Genomic DNA, 17,684 nt, shown 5'->3' on the forward strand with positions numbered 1-17,684 from the left:
TCACACGCCTGAGGAGTACCACATACACGTGTTGTGCACTTTATTTTGGGGGTAATCTGCTCCGGGTTCAAGCTTTGAATCCGAGATGGCTTGTCCCTTCGCGTATGCTGCCTTCCCGCGTGCCTTGTGTTATGTTTCTGCTGGTGCTTACACGGCGGAAAATACACTTCCTTCTCAGCGTCGGACGGGTTCTGGCAAAGTACCGGTAAGCGATGTGCCCACTATTGGTTTTGTTGTTGGTGCTCATCCTGTGTTTGTAGCGGGTGCACATTGCGACGTCTGTAGCCATGGTAAAGGCGAGCTCGACTCATGTTTTCTATTTCTCATTTTATTCCTCGTCGTCGCCTTGAAGTTCCATATAGAGTTCAAAAGTCAAATGAATGAGCTACCCATACATCGTGGGTGCGAGAAAAAGCACGTTACAGTGAGCCGAAAAAGATGGTGGCTTTTGATGGGCATTATATTCCCATGCGCTCAATATTCAGGTTAGTTGGAGGTCACATCATCGAACATGCGCTTGGGAAGGAAAGTGTGTGCCTTGTCTCCTATGCCTGCTGTATCTGCGAATGAGTGTGCACCGCTGACACTTATGCGGCCCACGAGCCGTCTATAATTGTAGTTAATCATTGGTCGGTGCAATAATAAAGGGCAAGGGTGAGTAGGGATGGCTGCAAACTTCATGTCACTGTATTCCTTTCCAGGCTGTCTTTCTGTGTCCCTAGTGTTGCAGATCGCCTAGTCTAGTCATGAGACAGTGGTAATTGGAGATCAATTACAGAGGCTGTCCTATACTGAGCATAAACATAGGCAGATGATGATGAATTTAATTTGCGGAGTTGCGGTGAATCGCATGGCTGTACGAATCATTCGCCCCTTCTGCTGGCGATCTTCATATCCCAGTGTTGTGACAGCGAGGGCTCGTGGTCATCCAGTCAGATATTTAGAGTTTTAAATGGTCTGTGCATTAGACTATGATTGTTGTTTTAATTAGTAAGTGAATGTTTACCATAATTTACATTGCCCATATAACTAATGTATGCGCTCATGTAAAGGCCGCACTTTTTTGTTGCAATTTTGACGAGCCTTGCATGGGACTGGCCTATTTGACCAAATTTTTCCAATACAGGTATGAAATCCGCCATACGTATGGTGATCGCCTCCTCTCACTATCCAGTAGCGATGCGAAAAAGTACGCTGTGCGCAAGATTTTGCTGTTGAGCATGATCGGAATCGGTGCACCGAATCTGATTGCTTCTGGGTTGGATTTTTAAAAAATATTGGCTGTTAAGTTGGGGGTGTGGCCATTACACGAATTTATACGGTAACGATTTTCCTTCGAGTAATCGTTTTAAACTTCGCTATCACAGTACTGCTTCCCCTTCCCAGCAAAACTGCAGCCCCCTTCCTTTTTTTTCCACTGTGAGTCCAAGTATGGTGGCTGATGCAAATGACGGCTGTTATTCTGATTTCGAGTGAATACGGCTCGGCCTCAAGTTTAGTTACTGAGTAAATTATACATATTTATATGTATATACTAGTTGCTATATGTATTATAAATATAAATACATATATATATATATATATATATATATATATATATATATATATATATATATATATATATATATATTACCTCTGCATGCAAGTGGCGTTGTTTCTGTCCCTAATAAAGAAGAGGTTACTTTTTCTTTTTTTGTGAGTCGTTAGTATTGCCTACTGAAAAAGGAAGCAATACTGAGACTCATATCATTCATGTGCATTTCACACACCATTGATAAAAGATTCTACAGAAAGGTCACTGAAGTCTGCAGGTTTTTTTCAGGATCAAAAAAGTAACGAAAGCAATTTGAAATGAAGCTAACATACAGCAACATATTCATTATCTAAGAATAGGCTATCCATACCATTAGAAATAATTTTTAGTGGGTTACCTTCTTCTCATGAAAAAGTATAATAAACTTTGACCTGTGTATATATTTAAATATATTGTGTTTGTGCATGGTTTTCATAATGGAAATTTCAAAAAATGTTGTTAAAGATACGGATGAGGTAGCCGTCGCTGGCGCTTCCAACGAGCTTTTCCTCTTATTGTCAGGAATTGCAGAAATCAAGTGGAAGCATCAATTAAAAGCTATGCACATCTGCACTGACAATGATGCAGTAAGCTTTTACCACAATAAAATTTAAGTGGAAAGCTAGAGGCAACTCCAAAGAAACCTCAAATGATCTGGGTAACAGAACTCTGGTAAGGACAAATTATGTGGGGGAGGGGGCGCTCTGCTCCTGCTCCCCCCCCCTCCTAGTCGGCGCCAAAGGCTCAGAGCACAAAATAAAGTTCGTTTCCATGGCGTTATCTTTTCTGTGGTTCTTTCTTCTGGGCTCTGAAAGAAGCCTGCACAGTATGGGGAAAAACAAAAGACTGCACACTTGCAAGTCTGGATTGCAGCACTTTCAATCGAGTTTCAAAATTTTGAATGGTCTCTCAGGTGTAGAACTTTTTGACCATAGTAGCTCGTCTGGAGTCTATTATGCTCATTCTGTGTTTTAACTGCCTTTCAGAACTGAATGATGTGGGATCAGGCGATCTGCAAAGAACTGTCCAGTTTTTGACCGACAACCTTGTGTCTGGGGCTGTAGTGTGCCTTATTTGTATTGAGTCAATAAAGAGAACTGAGAAGGTGAGTAAAAAAGGAAGAGATGTTAGGGCATTCAGCAAAATAATGCAAATTATTTTTGCTCTCAGGTCTGGTCATGTGGGGGATGTTATGGTATTCTGCATCTCAGCTGTGTGCAGAAATGGGCCAAAGACAGCATGTTTCAGCAGCAACAGCAACAACAAGAAGATATAGCTCAACAGAAATTGCAGTGGCACTGGTAAGTTTCATATTTTATTTTTGAGTGGCAGCTCTATTGCCAAGTAGATCCACAGGAGAGTACAAGATACTAAGAGAAAAACTTCCAACTTACGTGAGTACCCTCAGTTTATAGTTATTACAATCCTGTTGAGCTGACTATTTTACAATTTAGATCTACAGATTTGTGTAAGCAAGGTATCTCCCTCTTTTCTTTTTATCTATCTGTGACTGAAAGGGAATAATTGTCATCCTCCCGAATGTAGCACAAAGCTACAAAGGAAACCTACATGGTTTTCTCAGAAAGAACCCATATGGGTTTCCTTTGTAGCTTCGTGCTACATTCGGGTGGACGTCTATCTTTCCCTTTCATGATAATTCCTCCACCTCGCGAGATTCCAAAGAACTGATTTGCCAGTCTGTGAAACTTTTTTAACATGGCAGGCATAACCGAGCGCCCTGGCACAATCAGTACCCTCTTCAGCACCTTTGCCACATGTGGCTTCCTCTGGTATAGCCTAGCATTTCAGCTTGTCTGACACCAGGCTTTCGAGTGGTCATACAAACGGAGAAATTGTTTTTTCTCAGAAACAACGGCAGTGATATTAATGAGGTTTGTTGCATTTTAAAAAAAAGGAAAAGCTAATATCTATTGACTCTAGGAAGTGGATTTTTAATTTGTGTCAAAATGCTTTTAGAAGAATTCCTGAAAATTGCAAGAAAGATTATGACTCTAACTCGGTAATTAAAAAATATATCAGAATTCTGTAAACTTCACTTAATACCGAAAAAATTTTGCGCCAAAAAACACAACACACACAAGAAAGACGACAACACCACGGGCGCTACTTCAACTGTTTAATGAGGGTGAAAGCACTCGACATATATAGCCTTCCAAAACACCGCGCATGCGTACAAGGCAACATGGAGTACATAGTTTTATCAAAGTAGGCGTGATAGAAACTTCAGCTCAGCCTCGTAAAGAAAAACCGATGTATCGCTAACAATGTACCGGTGGTGTTCTCCGCTCCCCAAAAGCTTGCCCAGCTAAGCTGTCGCATAACTTGCGAAAGCCAAAGGCCTGGCTGTCAGAAGAAGCATGGCCAGCGTTTCGTAAAGTGTGCCACATAGTCGTATATGAAATTCCTCTGTCCTGCGGAAAATCCTACATTGGACAGACGGGGCGTTGTGTCAACGACCGGCTTAGGGAACATGCAAAAGGTATAAAAAATAATGAAGGTGAGCGACTTGTGGATCACTGCAGGGCTTGCACCGATTGCGTTCCACGGTTCCGCGAAGCGAGGATTTTGGGTAGAGGCAAACATCAGACATCGCGTGAAACATTGGAAGCCTTCTACATCAAGAAAGCTGGTCCTAACTGTGTTAGCGATACATCGGTTTTTCTTTACGAGGCTGAGCTGAAGTTTCTATCATGCCTACTTTGATAAAAATATGTACTCCATGTTGCCTTGTACGCATGCGCGGTGTTTTGGAAGGCTATATATGTCGAGTGCTTTCACCCTCATCAAACAGTTGAAGTAGCGCCTGTGGTGTTGTCGTCTTTCTTGTGTGTGTTGTGTTTTTTGGCGCAAAATTTTTTCAGTATGCAAGATCACCAACTAGCCCAGCAGTTAACTCTTCTAAAGTTCACTTAATAATACATCTAAAGTGGAAAAGAATTGATGTGTTACACACCGCTCTCAAGTATACCATTAATTTGCAAATAGGACTTTTCTGAAACCCCTGTAAACATTGTAATAACTTCACATGAGCTATAAATTGATGTAACCCTTTTGTCTGCTCCAGATGCCCTAACAGATGTAATTTACAGAATTGTGACATCTGTTTTTGGTGTAGAGTTAAGGATTTGTGAACTTTGTGGTTCCTATTTCTTTTTAGCTTGTTAATCTAAGGCAGTTTTTGTAAAAAAATAATAATTCTGCTTTCTAGTTGGTAGAATTTAACTTTTTTCTCAAATGAAACAAATTTCATTCAAATTGGCCCAGAGATTGTCTGAGAAAAGCATTTCTGTGTTTGACGTGTATTTGAATAGTGAAATCGTAGGTAGGCCCATGCTAAAGCTTTCTCTTTCTTAGCTGCAACTGTTGTAATTGGGACTTTCATGAGCTCGCTTCATGTGCTCACAGCAGCTAAAGATGCAGAATGTTTTACAAAGATGGCTGAACATGTGCACTAAAGCAAATCATAAAAAAGTACATGTTCAACTATCTCTATGAAATCAACTACATTGCACTCGACCTTGAATTTAAAAAAATTTTTCACGTGGAAACCAACAGCCGGATACTTAGGAGTACAGGGTCTACTCTGTCTACTGTGGGCAGACATGTTGTGGCCAGTTCATTGACAGTGGTGATGAAGAAGTGTTAAATACAATGTATATCGAAATTATTTAAAGTAGTTATGTCAAAATTTTATTTCCCGCTTTCTTTGCTTCTTTAGGTAACTGCCAACTCCAGAATTGCCATACAATGCCTCAATTTTTCGAGAGCACCACAAATAATTGCAGCACTTTTCATATGATTTGTTCAAAATGCACATCAAGCAGAGCACTATTTTGGACGTGAGAAAGGCTCGCCACATCACCAAAAGCGGTGTTAGCGGTCCATGTGGTGTTACAAACAACTTAAAAGCCTGCCAGTCATTCCAGTGCAGCGGTTGATGGCCACATAATGTGTGTGTTACTGAAAAGCTACAAAATTGGCCGTTCCAATTGATTGCTTCTTCTATAAATGGCTGGGGGACGTGCTCTTGTCTCGTTGAGTGCCAAATCTACTCGGCTGTGGGCAGCATGGTGTCGATGGCATTTGGTACCACGAGACTGCCACAACAGGTTTGGAATTTTCCTTTTCACGTCCTAAGCCGTAGTGAAGTTGCGCACATCTTGTACTGATCACATTAAAAGATAACTTAATTATTTGTCATGCTCTTGGGGAGTTGAGTCTCCATAGTCTAATCACTGGGTTACCTGCCATCTAGTAACGCAAAACGAGACCCAAATTTTCTGTGTGCACTTCTTTGACACCTTCTTACTGTTTCATTCAGCATTGTTTGTAGTTTGTATAAATATCTGCAATTCCAGTTAAACGGAAAACATTTTAATGAAATGGCTGCTGTGAGATTTCAAAATATTTTGCAGGAAAGTGAACGAGCATGCTGCTGAGTTTTGTTTATCAAGTGAGAAAAATGAATGTGGCGCATTGCATTACTGAATGATCTTTACATGTAAAACACTACCTGTGGCATGGGTGCGCCATGTAGTCTGATGTAGCATTCCTGTGTACGATCTTACAGGAGGTAGTTATGCACTTGGTTTTCCGCACGGCTGCTTGCACTGTCATTTGCTGAAGAACCAACTTTACAGCTGCTTTGCTTTTGCTGTGCTAGCTTTACCATTACTTAAGTGTGCTGGTTACTTAAGTGTAACCAGCAGAAATGATGGGACTGTCACTGAGAAAAGATCAGTGGTGCTGTTGGATGGCATAAAGTGACTCCATTGCTGCAATGAACTTGCCTTAGTATTTGCTGTGCTATTCCGAACTGTAGAACTGCCTTGAATGCTATGCTCTGCTAAAATCCTAGGATAAGAATGCCCGTCCATCGTACCTTAATTGGCCGCACATACAAATGCCTATCTGTGGTATGCTGCCTCTTTTCTGTTGCAAATGAGCATTGAGGTGGCCTTTTGGAGCATGCTTTCTCTGAAACCATGCTTGATATTGATAGTTTTATGTTTAATGCACAATATGCCAAACTGCACTATTAATGACAGGGAAGTGTAACCAGCAGAAATGATGGGATTGTCACTGAGAAAAGATCAGTGGTGCTGTTGGATGGCATAAAGTGACTCCATTGCTTCTATGGCATCTAGCTAAGCGGCAAGCTTTCACTTCAGCCTCGTTAAACACTCTCTTCATGGCAACAAGGCTCATGGGCATAATCTTTATGCATTTCTCGTTTAAGTGGTAGTATTCAAGAATAAAGCTCTTAGTATAGAATAAAGCTTGTAGTAGCCTATTGCCTGGCTGCCACAAATGTGAGGAGTGGCTCTGCCTCATACCTTTGAATCCCAAGAAAGCAAACTTTTAGAGAACTGTGCTCCCTACAGGAGCATATACAGGAACCCTTGTGTGTAACACGTATGGCCCAGTGTGTTTGGTTACACTACATTAGTTGTCACATTTGCAGCCCGAAGTGTCGCAAGGACCACAGCAGTAGGGAGGGTCTGAATGAGTATCGGTGCTTCTGTGGCCAGAAGGTGAACCCCGAGTATGACCCTTGGCTGGTGCCACATTCATGCGGCCAGACCTGCTCACGTAATCTAGTGCCCGCCTGTGGCCACCGTTGCTTGCTGTTGTGTCATCCAGGTATGTGGAAGTTTCAGTCGAAGCCTTTCACACTTCCACTGTAGCAGACTGATACTGGGAATCGTGCAGCCACACTTGCTGCGGTGGCTCGATGGGCATTGTTATAATATTGAAAAAAAATTACTAGATGGAACACTGGTGTTAATGTCTATGTGAGCTGCAAGTATGCTGGTTCTGGCAGCGGGGGAATAGTAATTACACGGATTTGACTAAACTTAATTCTTCTGGCTGTGGACAACCTTGCGATTTGCAAATTGATCATTTCGAGCAAAATATTGCATTATAGATGCACCAATTTGCAATGATTATGCACGTGCACTGAAACCTACTGCTTTCATGCATTAAGAAAAATATGATTGCTTGGAAATTGAAAAAGCTAAAGCTTGTTAAGTAATGCCCCAAAACTTGCTAATTCATAAGCAGAAAGATAAGAGAAGTCCATGTACTACCCGTCATTCCAAAGCTGAATGATTGAAGCGTTCAAGTAATTTTTGTAGCAAAGTGTTCAACTGTGGCATTCTGCTGCAGAGCACAAGCTCATGTGTTCATTCCTTGCCACTGTAGACACATTTTGATGGAGGCAGATTACAGAAAAGCTGGTGCACCTTGCTTTAGGTGCAAGTTAGACCTCCAGGTTGTCAAAAATGAATCGGGAGTCACCTACTGCCAGGAGCAACTGCACTTTTTCTTTTCTTTCTTTATGTGGAATACTGCATCACACATTGTAACTGCTGCATACCCTTTTGGAATGCATGTTGTATTGAAAATCTATGTTAAACATTTCTCACTTCTGCATGTTACTGCAAAAACACAGTGGTAAAGTATGATTTAATTTCATTTAGAATTAAGGAATCATAACGAACAACATTGCATTGTTGAGTGAGATGAGTTAATGTGTAGTTAATTTGTCAGCTCTTTCTGGGCAGATAATCCTTGCGATTAAAAGTTGGCCATGGCACATATGGCTAAACAAGGGCCAGTGCTATCTGACAAACTGTTGCCGTAAGCCATTACTTTACTACTTTGTGGATTCAGCTAAGTTCACTGTGCACATTTCTTGAGGCTGCAATTTTGCATGTAAGGTGTGTGTAGTGAGGGCCGGATATGTTTTGTTTTTAGGCCCATGCCCTCCTTGTCCCAAGATGGTGCGAAGCAGTTGCTATTGTGGCAAAGCCGATCCCACTGCCAGGCGCTGCAGTTCTCGTCTCTGGTCATGTGGGAACCCATGTGGGAAGATGCTTTCATGCGGTCAGCACACCTGTCAGCATACGTGTCACGCAGGTATGTGCCATCATTCATTGTCATGAAAGTACACTGCAGACTGCTTGAAACATGCATTACTGGAGCTTGCAACCCATGCCCATTATGGTAGCTCAGTGGCTACGGTGTTGTACTGGTGGGCTTGAGGGCGGGGGTTAATTTTTCCTCTGCAGTGGCCACATTTTGATCGAGGCAGAATGCAAAAAACACTCGTGTACAGTGCTTTGTGTGCACGTTTAAGAACCCATGGGGTTCACACTTAATCCAGAGACCTTCACTATGGCGCCCGTCATAAGCCATTTTGCAGTTTCTGGAAATAGAACCCCAAAATATTGTTTTATTCTTTTAGGTCTTATATACATTTGAGGGACACTACAATAGTTTTGAGGTACTTAAAAACAGAGAACAAGATTATAATTTGGATCTAAGCAACATGTCAAAGTAATAGCCGCAGTATTTTATTCACTTTTGCATTCTCGGAAATCTTTCTGTAAATTTTTTATATAGATCAGTCTCAGTTGTCATGTTATGGACAAATTACAGCTTTGGGCAATCTCTTGGTAAATAGGCAGTAGATAATGTAGCCCAAGTACAGCAATCCTTTAAATTTATTGGTATTCAATTACACTGATGTCCTCTGTTTTGTTCTACGTGGCGTTGATAGTAGTTACAACTGTTTTAAGATTTATGGTGCTTTTTTTCCAGGTGAATGCAAGCCTTGCCCACGAAAAAGCCGGCAGGCTTGCTTATGTGGGGCATCAAAAGCAGACAGGCCTTGTGCTGATCCATTGTGGCAATGTGAAAAGGTGAGCTATTGCTTTTATTGATTCTCAAGAGATCTACCTGTGCGTAAAATGCAGGATGGTGTCTAACAGGTTATGCTGCCATTGAAAATTGCTGTTACCACGGTATACAAATGTTTAAAATATTGCCCTTTATCATAAATGGCAAGTGGTATCTTTACCATCACTTATAATGTCTGATTATGTTATTGTCTGTCACTGTCCTGGTAACAGCTGACTCTAATAAATAGAGCAAGTGTGCTGACAAAAATGATAAATGTGAGAAAACAGTGAATTGGACGTTTGTTTGATTGCACAGTCGAAATGTGGGTGGTGAAATTGATAGCTGCCACTTCATAGTTATGATAATTCTGCAGGTCAGCTGTGTGGTGTATGCTAAAGGCTGCCCCCTGTCTATGTACTGCATTAATGTACAAAAAATTGAAAGTTTTTCCACCAAAAGCTCCTTTGAAACTATTTTTTAAACATTTTAGTCTCCTGTAACTTGTCAACCTTCCTCTTTCTCGCTAAGGCTATCAAATGAGTTAGTTGAAATGTTTAATGCTTAGACACATGGCGAATGAATGTAGTTAGGGAGCCTGGGATCTTTCTGTTGCTTCTCTTAGTATGAGAGGATGGTGGGGACATGCTATGTCAGCAAGTAATGTTGAAAGTTACTTGAAAACTAGGAGTTGGTGTTTATTCGATGACATGCACCTTTGGTTACTTCAGATGGCCACTCACCTAATCTTTAAAGTTTAATGTGGCTTTCTCATTTCCTCTTATCTGTTTATATTACAAGCTTAATGAATAGCACATGTAGTATTTTGATGTCAGTCTCTATAACTGGAAAGTTTCTCTTGGGTAAGTGCCACCCATGATTGGCCATCTTCGCTGCAGGGGTCTCACTTTCAGCGAATTTCCATATTGAATGAGGAGAGGTGCAGTGAGGAAGTACATAGAAGTCTCATTTAAAGAAAAAGTATTTAAACATATCGCAGGTCATAGTTGGGCACAAGCCGGTGTGAAGAACAAGTATACATTGAATGCAATGAATGACATGTTTAAGCATACAAGGTAACAATATCACAGAAAGATTAGATTTGAGTAAGTATAACATAAATACAAATTTTGCGACCTTCAGTGATGCATTGCATGTTGTGAAACACTACTATACATGATTAAAGCTAGACATGCATTTACAACAAAGTTCTAGCAGTGTCTTGCTGTTGATGCCTACACACAAAAGCTGCCTAGTTTTGTTTTCGTGCCTGCACTGGACTGCAAGTTGTAGCTGAGCAACATCCACACAAGACGATGATACTTCAGCTAGACAAGATAAAAAAAAGCTGCCTGGAGACAAGCACAGTGTGGTACAAAATAGTATCATCTTCGCTTACTCTGACGATCGTCTTCAAAGGTTTCTGCACAAATATTTTATCAACACGTTATTTATTACCTTGATTGGCACTTTGTGGTGAAGTGGCATGGTGTGATGAATTGCAGATGCACTGCTTTGTGTTTTACAGGCTTGTGGTAAGCTCTTGTCATGTGGAGAGCACAAGTGTGAAAGTGTGTGTCACAAGGGCCCTTGCTCGGTCTGTCCAAGATCAGGCCCTAGGGAGTGTCCCTGTGGAAAGTCAAGTAAGTTAGGGCTTGGGCCGTATCTTGAATTGACCACTTTTGGGGACAGTTATTACATTTGTGCAACACACCCATTGAGACTCTTTGTTGGTGTGACAGGCATGCTGTGAGTGCACTTGAAAACAATATCATTTAAAAATAACTCAATTGAGAGGCATGCGATTCTTTCATGCTCATCTGGTTCTGCTGGTTTAGCCAATCTGTGCGTAATGAAGGACTGTACAAGAAATGGTTGATCAAAACTACATCTCTTGTACAGCCTTGAAGAAGACAAGTCGACTTGTTGAAACGTTGGCTCCTGCTTTCACCTTCTTTTCGTTTTTCTCGTCGTCTTGAATTTCCATCTTCCGCCTTCCCTGTGTTTTCCCTGGATCTCCTGTACAGTTCATTTGTTTATTTGCCTTGTTTTGAGAGGGACACTAAAAGCAAATATTAAAAGCTGACAATTCATTGTATCACAACTGGACTCTCATATCATAAGAAACCAACAAATGAAGACACCAAAGACAGCATAGGGGAAATTACTTGTACTTCATAACTGAATTAACCCTTTCGCTGTCGGACCTTTCTGGCCGTGACGCACCCCCAGTGTCGGCTTGGTTTCAGGGAATGAGCATAACAGGGAATGAACATAGCAATTTATTTTTGATTGTGATTGGTATAAAAATAACATAGTCAATGCAATATGCACATTTCAGTGTTCTGCAGCTGCTGTTAGTAAACATCATCATCATCATCATCAGCCTGACTGTAAAATCCGTTCAACATCGGAATCTGATGATGCGGAATCCTCTTCCTCGCATGCGACTCTGTCCGAGTCCGAATCCGAGCTCGGCTCGTATACTGAATCGGAATTCAGCCACCGCTCCAATGAGCAGACGAAGGTCCCGCGCGCTGAGCCATCCCAAAGTAACCGCGCGCAGGGAGGATGCGCTTTCAGTCGCCCGCACAGCAGAGAGAAATGGGACGTTGCGTGATCAAGAAGACAGACGGGGATGGAAAAAGGCTAAACAAACTTCTAAGGGCTTTACGTTTACTGCTGCAAGTCTGAAGCGAGGGTGCGGCGAGAGAGCGAAAGCAGCAATTGAGTCACCCTTTTTGGAGAGGCAACGGCACGTGCGCCTGAACTTGACGCGCCATAGCAGGCACATCAACAGAAGAAAAATAAAAACCTTCAAACCAGCGGAGATTGCAGAACAACCCTTGAACCCATAACCACACGCGCGTGACGCATGATCCAGCAAACGCGGAGCCACCGCGCCACTCGGCAAAGAGAAAGTGGGGAGTGTCAGTCACACTGTACTCTTCAATATGTGGACTAACACAGGTCGGGGCGAATATACGAACTTGTAGAAAGAGTCAAAAGATGGCGTGGCCAATCCAGGAGCGCCAGCTTTGCGCTCAGGCGCGAAATTTTGAATGCACGATTGAGAATGTACCGGTACGTCAGTGACACTGTGGGGGGGAAGCGCGATTATGTACTGGTACGTCCGTGACAGCGAAAGGGTTAAAGAAATGATAAATTAATAGATATGAAAGGGGATAAAAAAACAACTTGCCACAGGTGAGGGAATGGCCCCACGTTTTCACATTACACATACAATGCTCTTACCAATTGAGCTACTGCGGCACTGTTTTCCCATCCACTTTCTTGGGTATTTATGTTTTGCTACTAGAACTAACCCTGGAAGTGTTAGCCAGCGCCACCACTCGCAAACCTTGGCGGCGGATGGGGAACAACCTTTCTGCCACAGGTGTCTCGAGTACATGATCTTTTTAGGTGAAGGCAACTGGTCAATGAAACCACACATGCTACCTGAAGACGTCAATGTTGCCGGATTCGAGACTTTCGTTATGCAATGAACGAGAAGAAAGGGGGTCAACCGAGGGGCCCGATATTTATCAATCATATTATAAGAAACCAACAAACAAGGACATCAAGGACAACATAGGGGAAATTATTTGTACTTAATAATTAAATTAAAGCAATGATAAATTAGTGGAAATTAAAGTGGATGAAAAAACTGGACTCTCGTATTGCATAGTTTTTATAACAAGGAAGGAGTGAGGACACTGACCAAATAGATTTAAAAGCGTTTTTAATGTTTCAACTCCACCACTAGAGCCTTGTTCACCACGCTCTGCTACCAAAAAAAAGTGAACAAGGATCCTGCGGGGGAGCTAAAACCTTAAAACGCCTTTAAATCTTTTTGGTTAGTGTCTCGGCCCTTTCCTTCTTGCTATGTATCATCCTGATCAGACGGTCTTCCACCATACGCTCAACTTCATCTCATGTCGCAGGTTTCAAAGGAAGCCGATTGTGCATTTGGCATGACGGAAGTACGGTAGAACCTCGTTGATACGATCTTATTACACACGATTTCCCGGCGCCAACGTTCGAGACCGAGAACACAAAAAATGAATCAGTAAAGTTACACTTATTTTAAGGTGAATGCCTTTCTAGGCTTGTGGTGAAGTGTGTGTCAGCAGACCTGACTGCCGGAGTGTCCGCCGAAGCATCATCACGCCATATGAAGATAGATTAAAGAATGAAAAATGATTGATAGTGACAGCTAGTGAATGATAACGTTATAATAGAGATTGGTAGAGAATGACTAGTAATGACTAATAATGACCACTAATGACTTGTAATGACTACGAAATTACCAATACATCTAACAGCGGCTTGCAATGAACACAACTGATTACAAATGACTAAACATGCTTACTAGTGAGCAGCAATGACTAATAATGACTGAAATGACTTGTAATGACTAGTAATGACTATGAATTGACCAATATGTCCAACGACAATTGTAACAACTACAATTGATTAAAAATGACTAAAAATGCTTAGTACTCACTAATAATGACTGAAATGACTTGCAATGACTACAAATGACTATGAAATGACCAATATGTCTAAAAACGAATTGTAATGACTACAATTGATTAGGAATGATTAAAGATGCTTAGTAATGACCAGTAATTACTAATAATGACTGAAATGACTTGTAATCACTACTGATGACTATGATATGACCAACATGTATAACGACGGCTTGTAATGACCGCAATTGATTACAAATTACTAAAAATGCTTAGTAGTGAGCAGTAATGACTAAAAAAAAAAAGAGAAAGAGGCAAATGATAAGAGGAGGAAGAGTAGGCTTACGTTGTTCACCTCTTACAAGAGATCTTAAGAGGCCCTGTAATTTTTTATCAGTTCTTACGTTCTTGGAAAACGCAATCTTTTGGCAGCAACGTTCAGTATGTAGCCAAACTGTGATTGTATGATACGTTTTCTGGCTGCTAGATTCCATGTAAACAAGAAAAGACGCAAGGTGTGCGCGATCCAGAAGAGTAGCCGCCCACTGTGTCCGCTTCCCTGCAGTACTCATCCGCCCGTCTCACGTAAGAACGCCAGCGCGCACACAGTTTCTTATTCAGGTACCAGCAATTCGCCTCCCTGGTCATTGCACATCGCGTTCACAGCTATCGCCGCCAACCCACTTGCGTTAGGCATCTTTACAGGGCGTGGGGCATAGTGCCATTGGAAACATACTGCACACATTTAGTAGGCGATAACTCGAACGCGCTGCTGTACCCTGCATCAGGTGGCGTGATGTGAGCATCACATTTTCCTCCCGTGGCATCCGACGTCGCCCACCAGCTCAATTTCATATTAGTTTCTTGTCACCATCTTAATAATATGCTACACAAAAATTTGCAGAAGTCTTAAACTTCGCCTTTAAGAGTGGAATGCGGTAGAATTAAAAGATCCCCGGCTGCTGCTTGTTGCACTTCTGGCAACCGCAGCTTTCTTGCGGAGGCGCGGAGCCAAGCGCAACGATGTTGTTGCATGAAACTAAGTGGGTTGTGCTGCTCGGAAATGGGGTTTGTGTTTGATTGTCCGCGTAACAGAATGATGTTTTCTGGTATGTTCAAAATAAACCCGTGACGCTATCATGTCTGTAGGTCGTGTTTAGGTCGTACATTATGATTTTCCTAAAATATCTTACTTTGAGGAATTCAATTAGTTCAGTAACGCATCTGGGCCACATAGAGGGCCTATGTGGTTGTTGTTCAGAGTGATCTTTCACCAAGCGACACCTGACACTGACATTGGATTTTTTGTGACACAGGGTCACGTTAATAGCAAAATAACAAAATGCATCTAGGGCCATGGAAGCCCCAACAGTGCAATGCACGTCGGCATCTCTTGCCTCGTGCCACAATTATTCGTGTAATGCTTTGCATCATGTAGATATCAACTACAGTTGAGTCCATCAAATGTTTAGTTACTTCGAATCATACGTTTTGCAGGTTAGTACGTTTCCCTTGCATTTATTTTTTCAAGAACGTATGAACGAGGTTCTGCATAATTTTACATTGTCTTCTGCTCATTTTTGTGCCTTACGTCTTTACCTTGTGGTATACACTTTAGTTACTTCCTTTTGGTTATATTTTATTCATATTACTGACATTTGCTATTGGCCCAGCAGCTAAGGCGTTCTGCTACTGAGCTCAATGTTTTGATACCTTGTCATGGTGGCCGTATTTCAATGGAAACAATCTGAAAAAGAGTAGTGTTTCTATTTAGGGCATGTGTCAGAGTGCCAGATGCCTGAAATCGACCCGTGGTACACTTTTGACATGTTGTTGCTTTACTGCTTCAGAGTGGGAGCTACCATGCACCGAAGATGTGGGACCTTGTGGAGACACCTGTGACAAGCTGCTCGCTTGTGGCATCCACCACTGCAGTCAGCGCTGCCACCTAGGCAGCTGCCCTCCAGTAACGAGCAGATTTGTTACCATTTCTAATGCAGCACAAGACCATATGTTGAATTGTCTAGTTGATGTGAAGAAAGTTCATTTCTAATACAGTAGAACCTCATTAATATACCTTCCTGTTCGTTATGTTTTTCTTGTTCTTACGCTGTTGTTCCGTTTTTCTGGTTCTTACGAAAAGCATGACGAAGCATGAAATTGAACGTCGCAGCCAGTAACGGTGCATGCTTATATGGCATGCTTCGCCTGGCAAGCATCAGCTACATTGTGCTGTATAAGTATTTGTTGTAACATGCCATCATTTAATCTTTGTCTCACACACTTCATCATGGGAAGCTTCTCTCTCTTCTTTGCTCCCAGTATGCCCAGTTTTTATATTGTCTGGATTGAATGTTAAAATACGATAATGAATATTTCAAATTTAGTGTCATGTTCAATATTGAAAGAAGAAATGGGAAGAAAATGTGACTGCCTCCAAATTCTTTGCCCCCCATCGTTCTAAAAAAGAGAGTTACCGTATTTATTGAATGTAAGTCGACCTTTTTCTTTTTTCGAAATTATGGCCCAAACTAAGCTGTCTATCTACATTCGCGACCAAAGAATCTCCAGGTGTATTCATGAACATAGCTAGCAAAAGTATCGAGTTAACGCAGTTCCTTCCTCACGCTTGTCGTAAAGCCAGTCTGGTGGTCATCCAGACTGGCTTGTGATCTAGCTTGTGGAATTGAACAGCGAGATTCAGCAGTCCAGCTTACGATAGATAAAGGTGTCTCATGTTCAAAGCTATTTGCTTCACTACAAACATATGGGTTGACCTATGCACGAATTATTTTTTAAATTTCTGGGCGAGTTGATTATATAGGGCGCCACTTGTATTTGTATTCAACCTATCTCGGTGTAAATACGGTAATTAAGAAATTGTAGATTGCAGCTTTTAGGTTCCTGCGGTGAGCATCAGCGGTCTTCCTTATAACTGAGCGAAACAGCACGGCGAAGGATGAAAGCAAACGCAAAGTGCAGCGGAAGATGAAAGACGGTGATAGCGAGGAGAGCGCAAGGAGGAAAGCAAAGGAAAGGAGGGTGCAGCAGAACCATGAGACGGAACGTGGAGGAGGAGGGTGTGGTGAAAGCGTAAGAAAAGCGTAGTGTCATGCAAGATGGACTTTGTGGCGACTATGGCTATTAGATGGTGCCAGAGTAGCATGCATTGTCTGTATGGAAACAAAGTGCTGCATGAGCAGAGGTCTGTCTGTGGCAGCTGCTGTGAATTGCTCCCATGTGTCACCCACGTTCTGCCCAAGTCGCGCCAAACTTTGCTTCATTTGTAATGTGCCGCATGAGATGGATTGTCCGCATCAGCCAATATATTGCGAAAGGAAAACACGTATAGAGTTGTGCTCTAACTTCGCATTAGGGAGTAATTGTCGGTGAATATCTTGTTAAGTCTAAACTTGCATTATTTGAGTTGAAGTTCGTCTGCCTTGCCATATACTTCCTCTGCAAAATCCAAGTTCATTATGGTAATAACTTTTTCATGCGGAAGAGTTAAATGGCCCATTGAGCAAAAAAGCCAGCATCTGTCGTCAGCAGCAGCGAAACAGCAGATAAATTCCCATTGGATGCGACGCCACGTCACGAGTGCACCTCGATAGAGCAGAGTGGGCGAAAGGGAACACCTGCTTCTGCTGTAGTGCGCCAGGTGTTGTAGCTTGTGCGGAGAGAGAACATCGCCGTGATGCCACGTCATCCTCACTCTTGGAAGCCGGTGTGTGATCCGTATCTCTCTCTCTCACTCGCACTAGGCATAGCTACTGCACACTCCTGCCAGCTTTGGTGGTGGCATGCAGCATTGGCACCGCAGGCTGCTGCTGCTTGCTAGCTCAGGCACCAAGTACCACTATGGTACTTAGTGCCATAGTGGTAACTCGAAGGATCACTCAGTGGTGTCTACTTGGACAATAATTCTTTCA

The 17,684-nt window shown here is 42.1% G+C and overlaps 1 protein-coding gene across 1 annotated transcript in view; it reads left to right on the forward strand.

The window, feature by feature from the left end:
• LOC135898858 (NF-X1-type zinc finger protein NFXL1-like) overlaps positions 1–17,684 on the forward strand; it is a 62,033-nt gene that overhangs the window by 3,816 nt on the left and 40,533 nt on the right. The window contains exons 3-9 of the mRNA XM_065428027.2: positions 2,560–2,678; positions 2,744–2,874; positions 7,059–7,237; positions 8,357–8,518; positions 9,203–9,303; positions 10,809–10,923; positions 15,603–15,718. Coding sequence (XP_065284099.2) covers positions 2,560–2,678; positions 2,744–2,874; positions 7,059–7,237; positions 8,357–8,518; positions 9,203–9,303; positions 10,809–10,923; positions 15,603–15,718 — 923 coding nt within the window. The remainder of the gene's footprint in view (positions 1–2,559; positions 2,679–2,743; positions 2,875–7,058; positions 7,238–8,356; positions 8,519–9,202; positions 9,304–10,808; positions 10,924–15,602; positions 15,719–17,684) is intronic.

The sequence above is a fragment of the Dermacentor albipictus genome, chromosome 3, assembly GCF_038994185.2.
Source record: "Dermacentor albipictus isolate Rhodes 1998 colony chromosome 3, USDA_Dalb.pri_finalv2, whole genome shotgun sequence".
NCBI classification, from domain to species: domain Eukaryota; kingdom Metazoa; phylum Arthropoda; class Arachnida; order Ixodida; family Ixodidae; genus Dermacentor; species Dermacentor albipictus.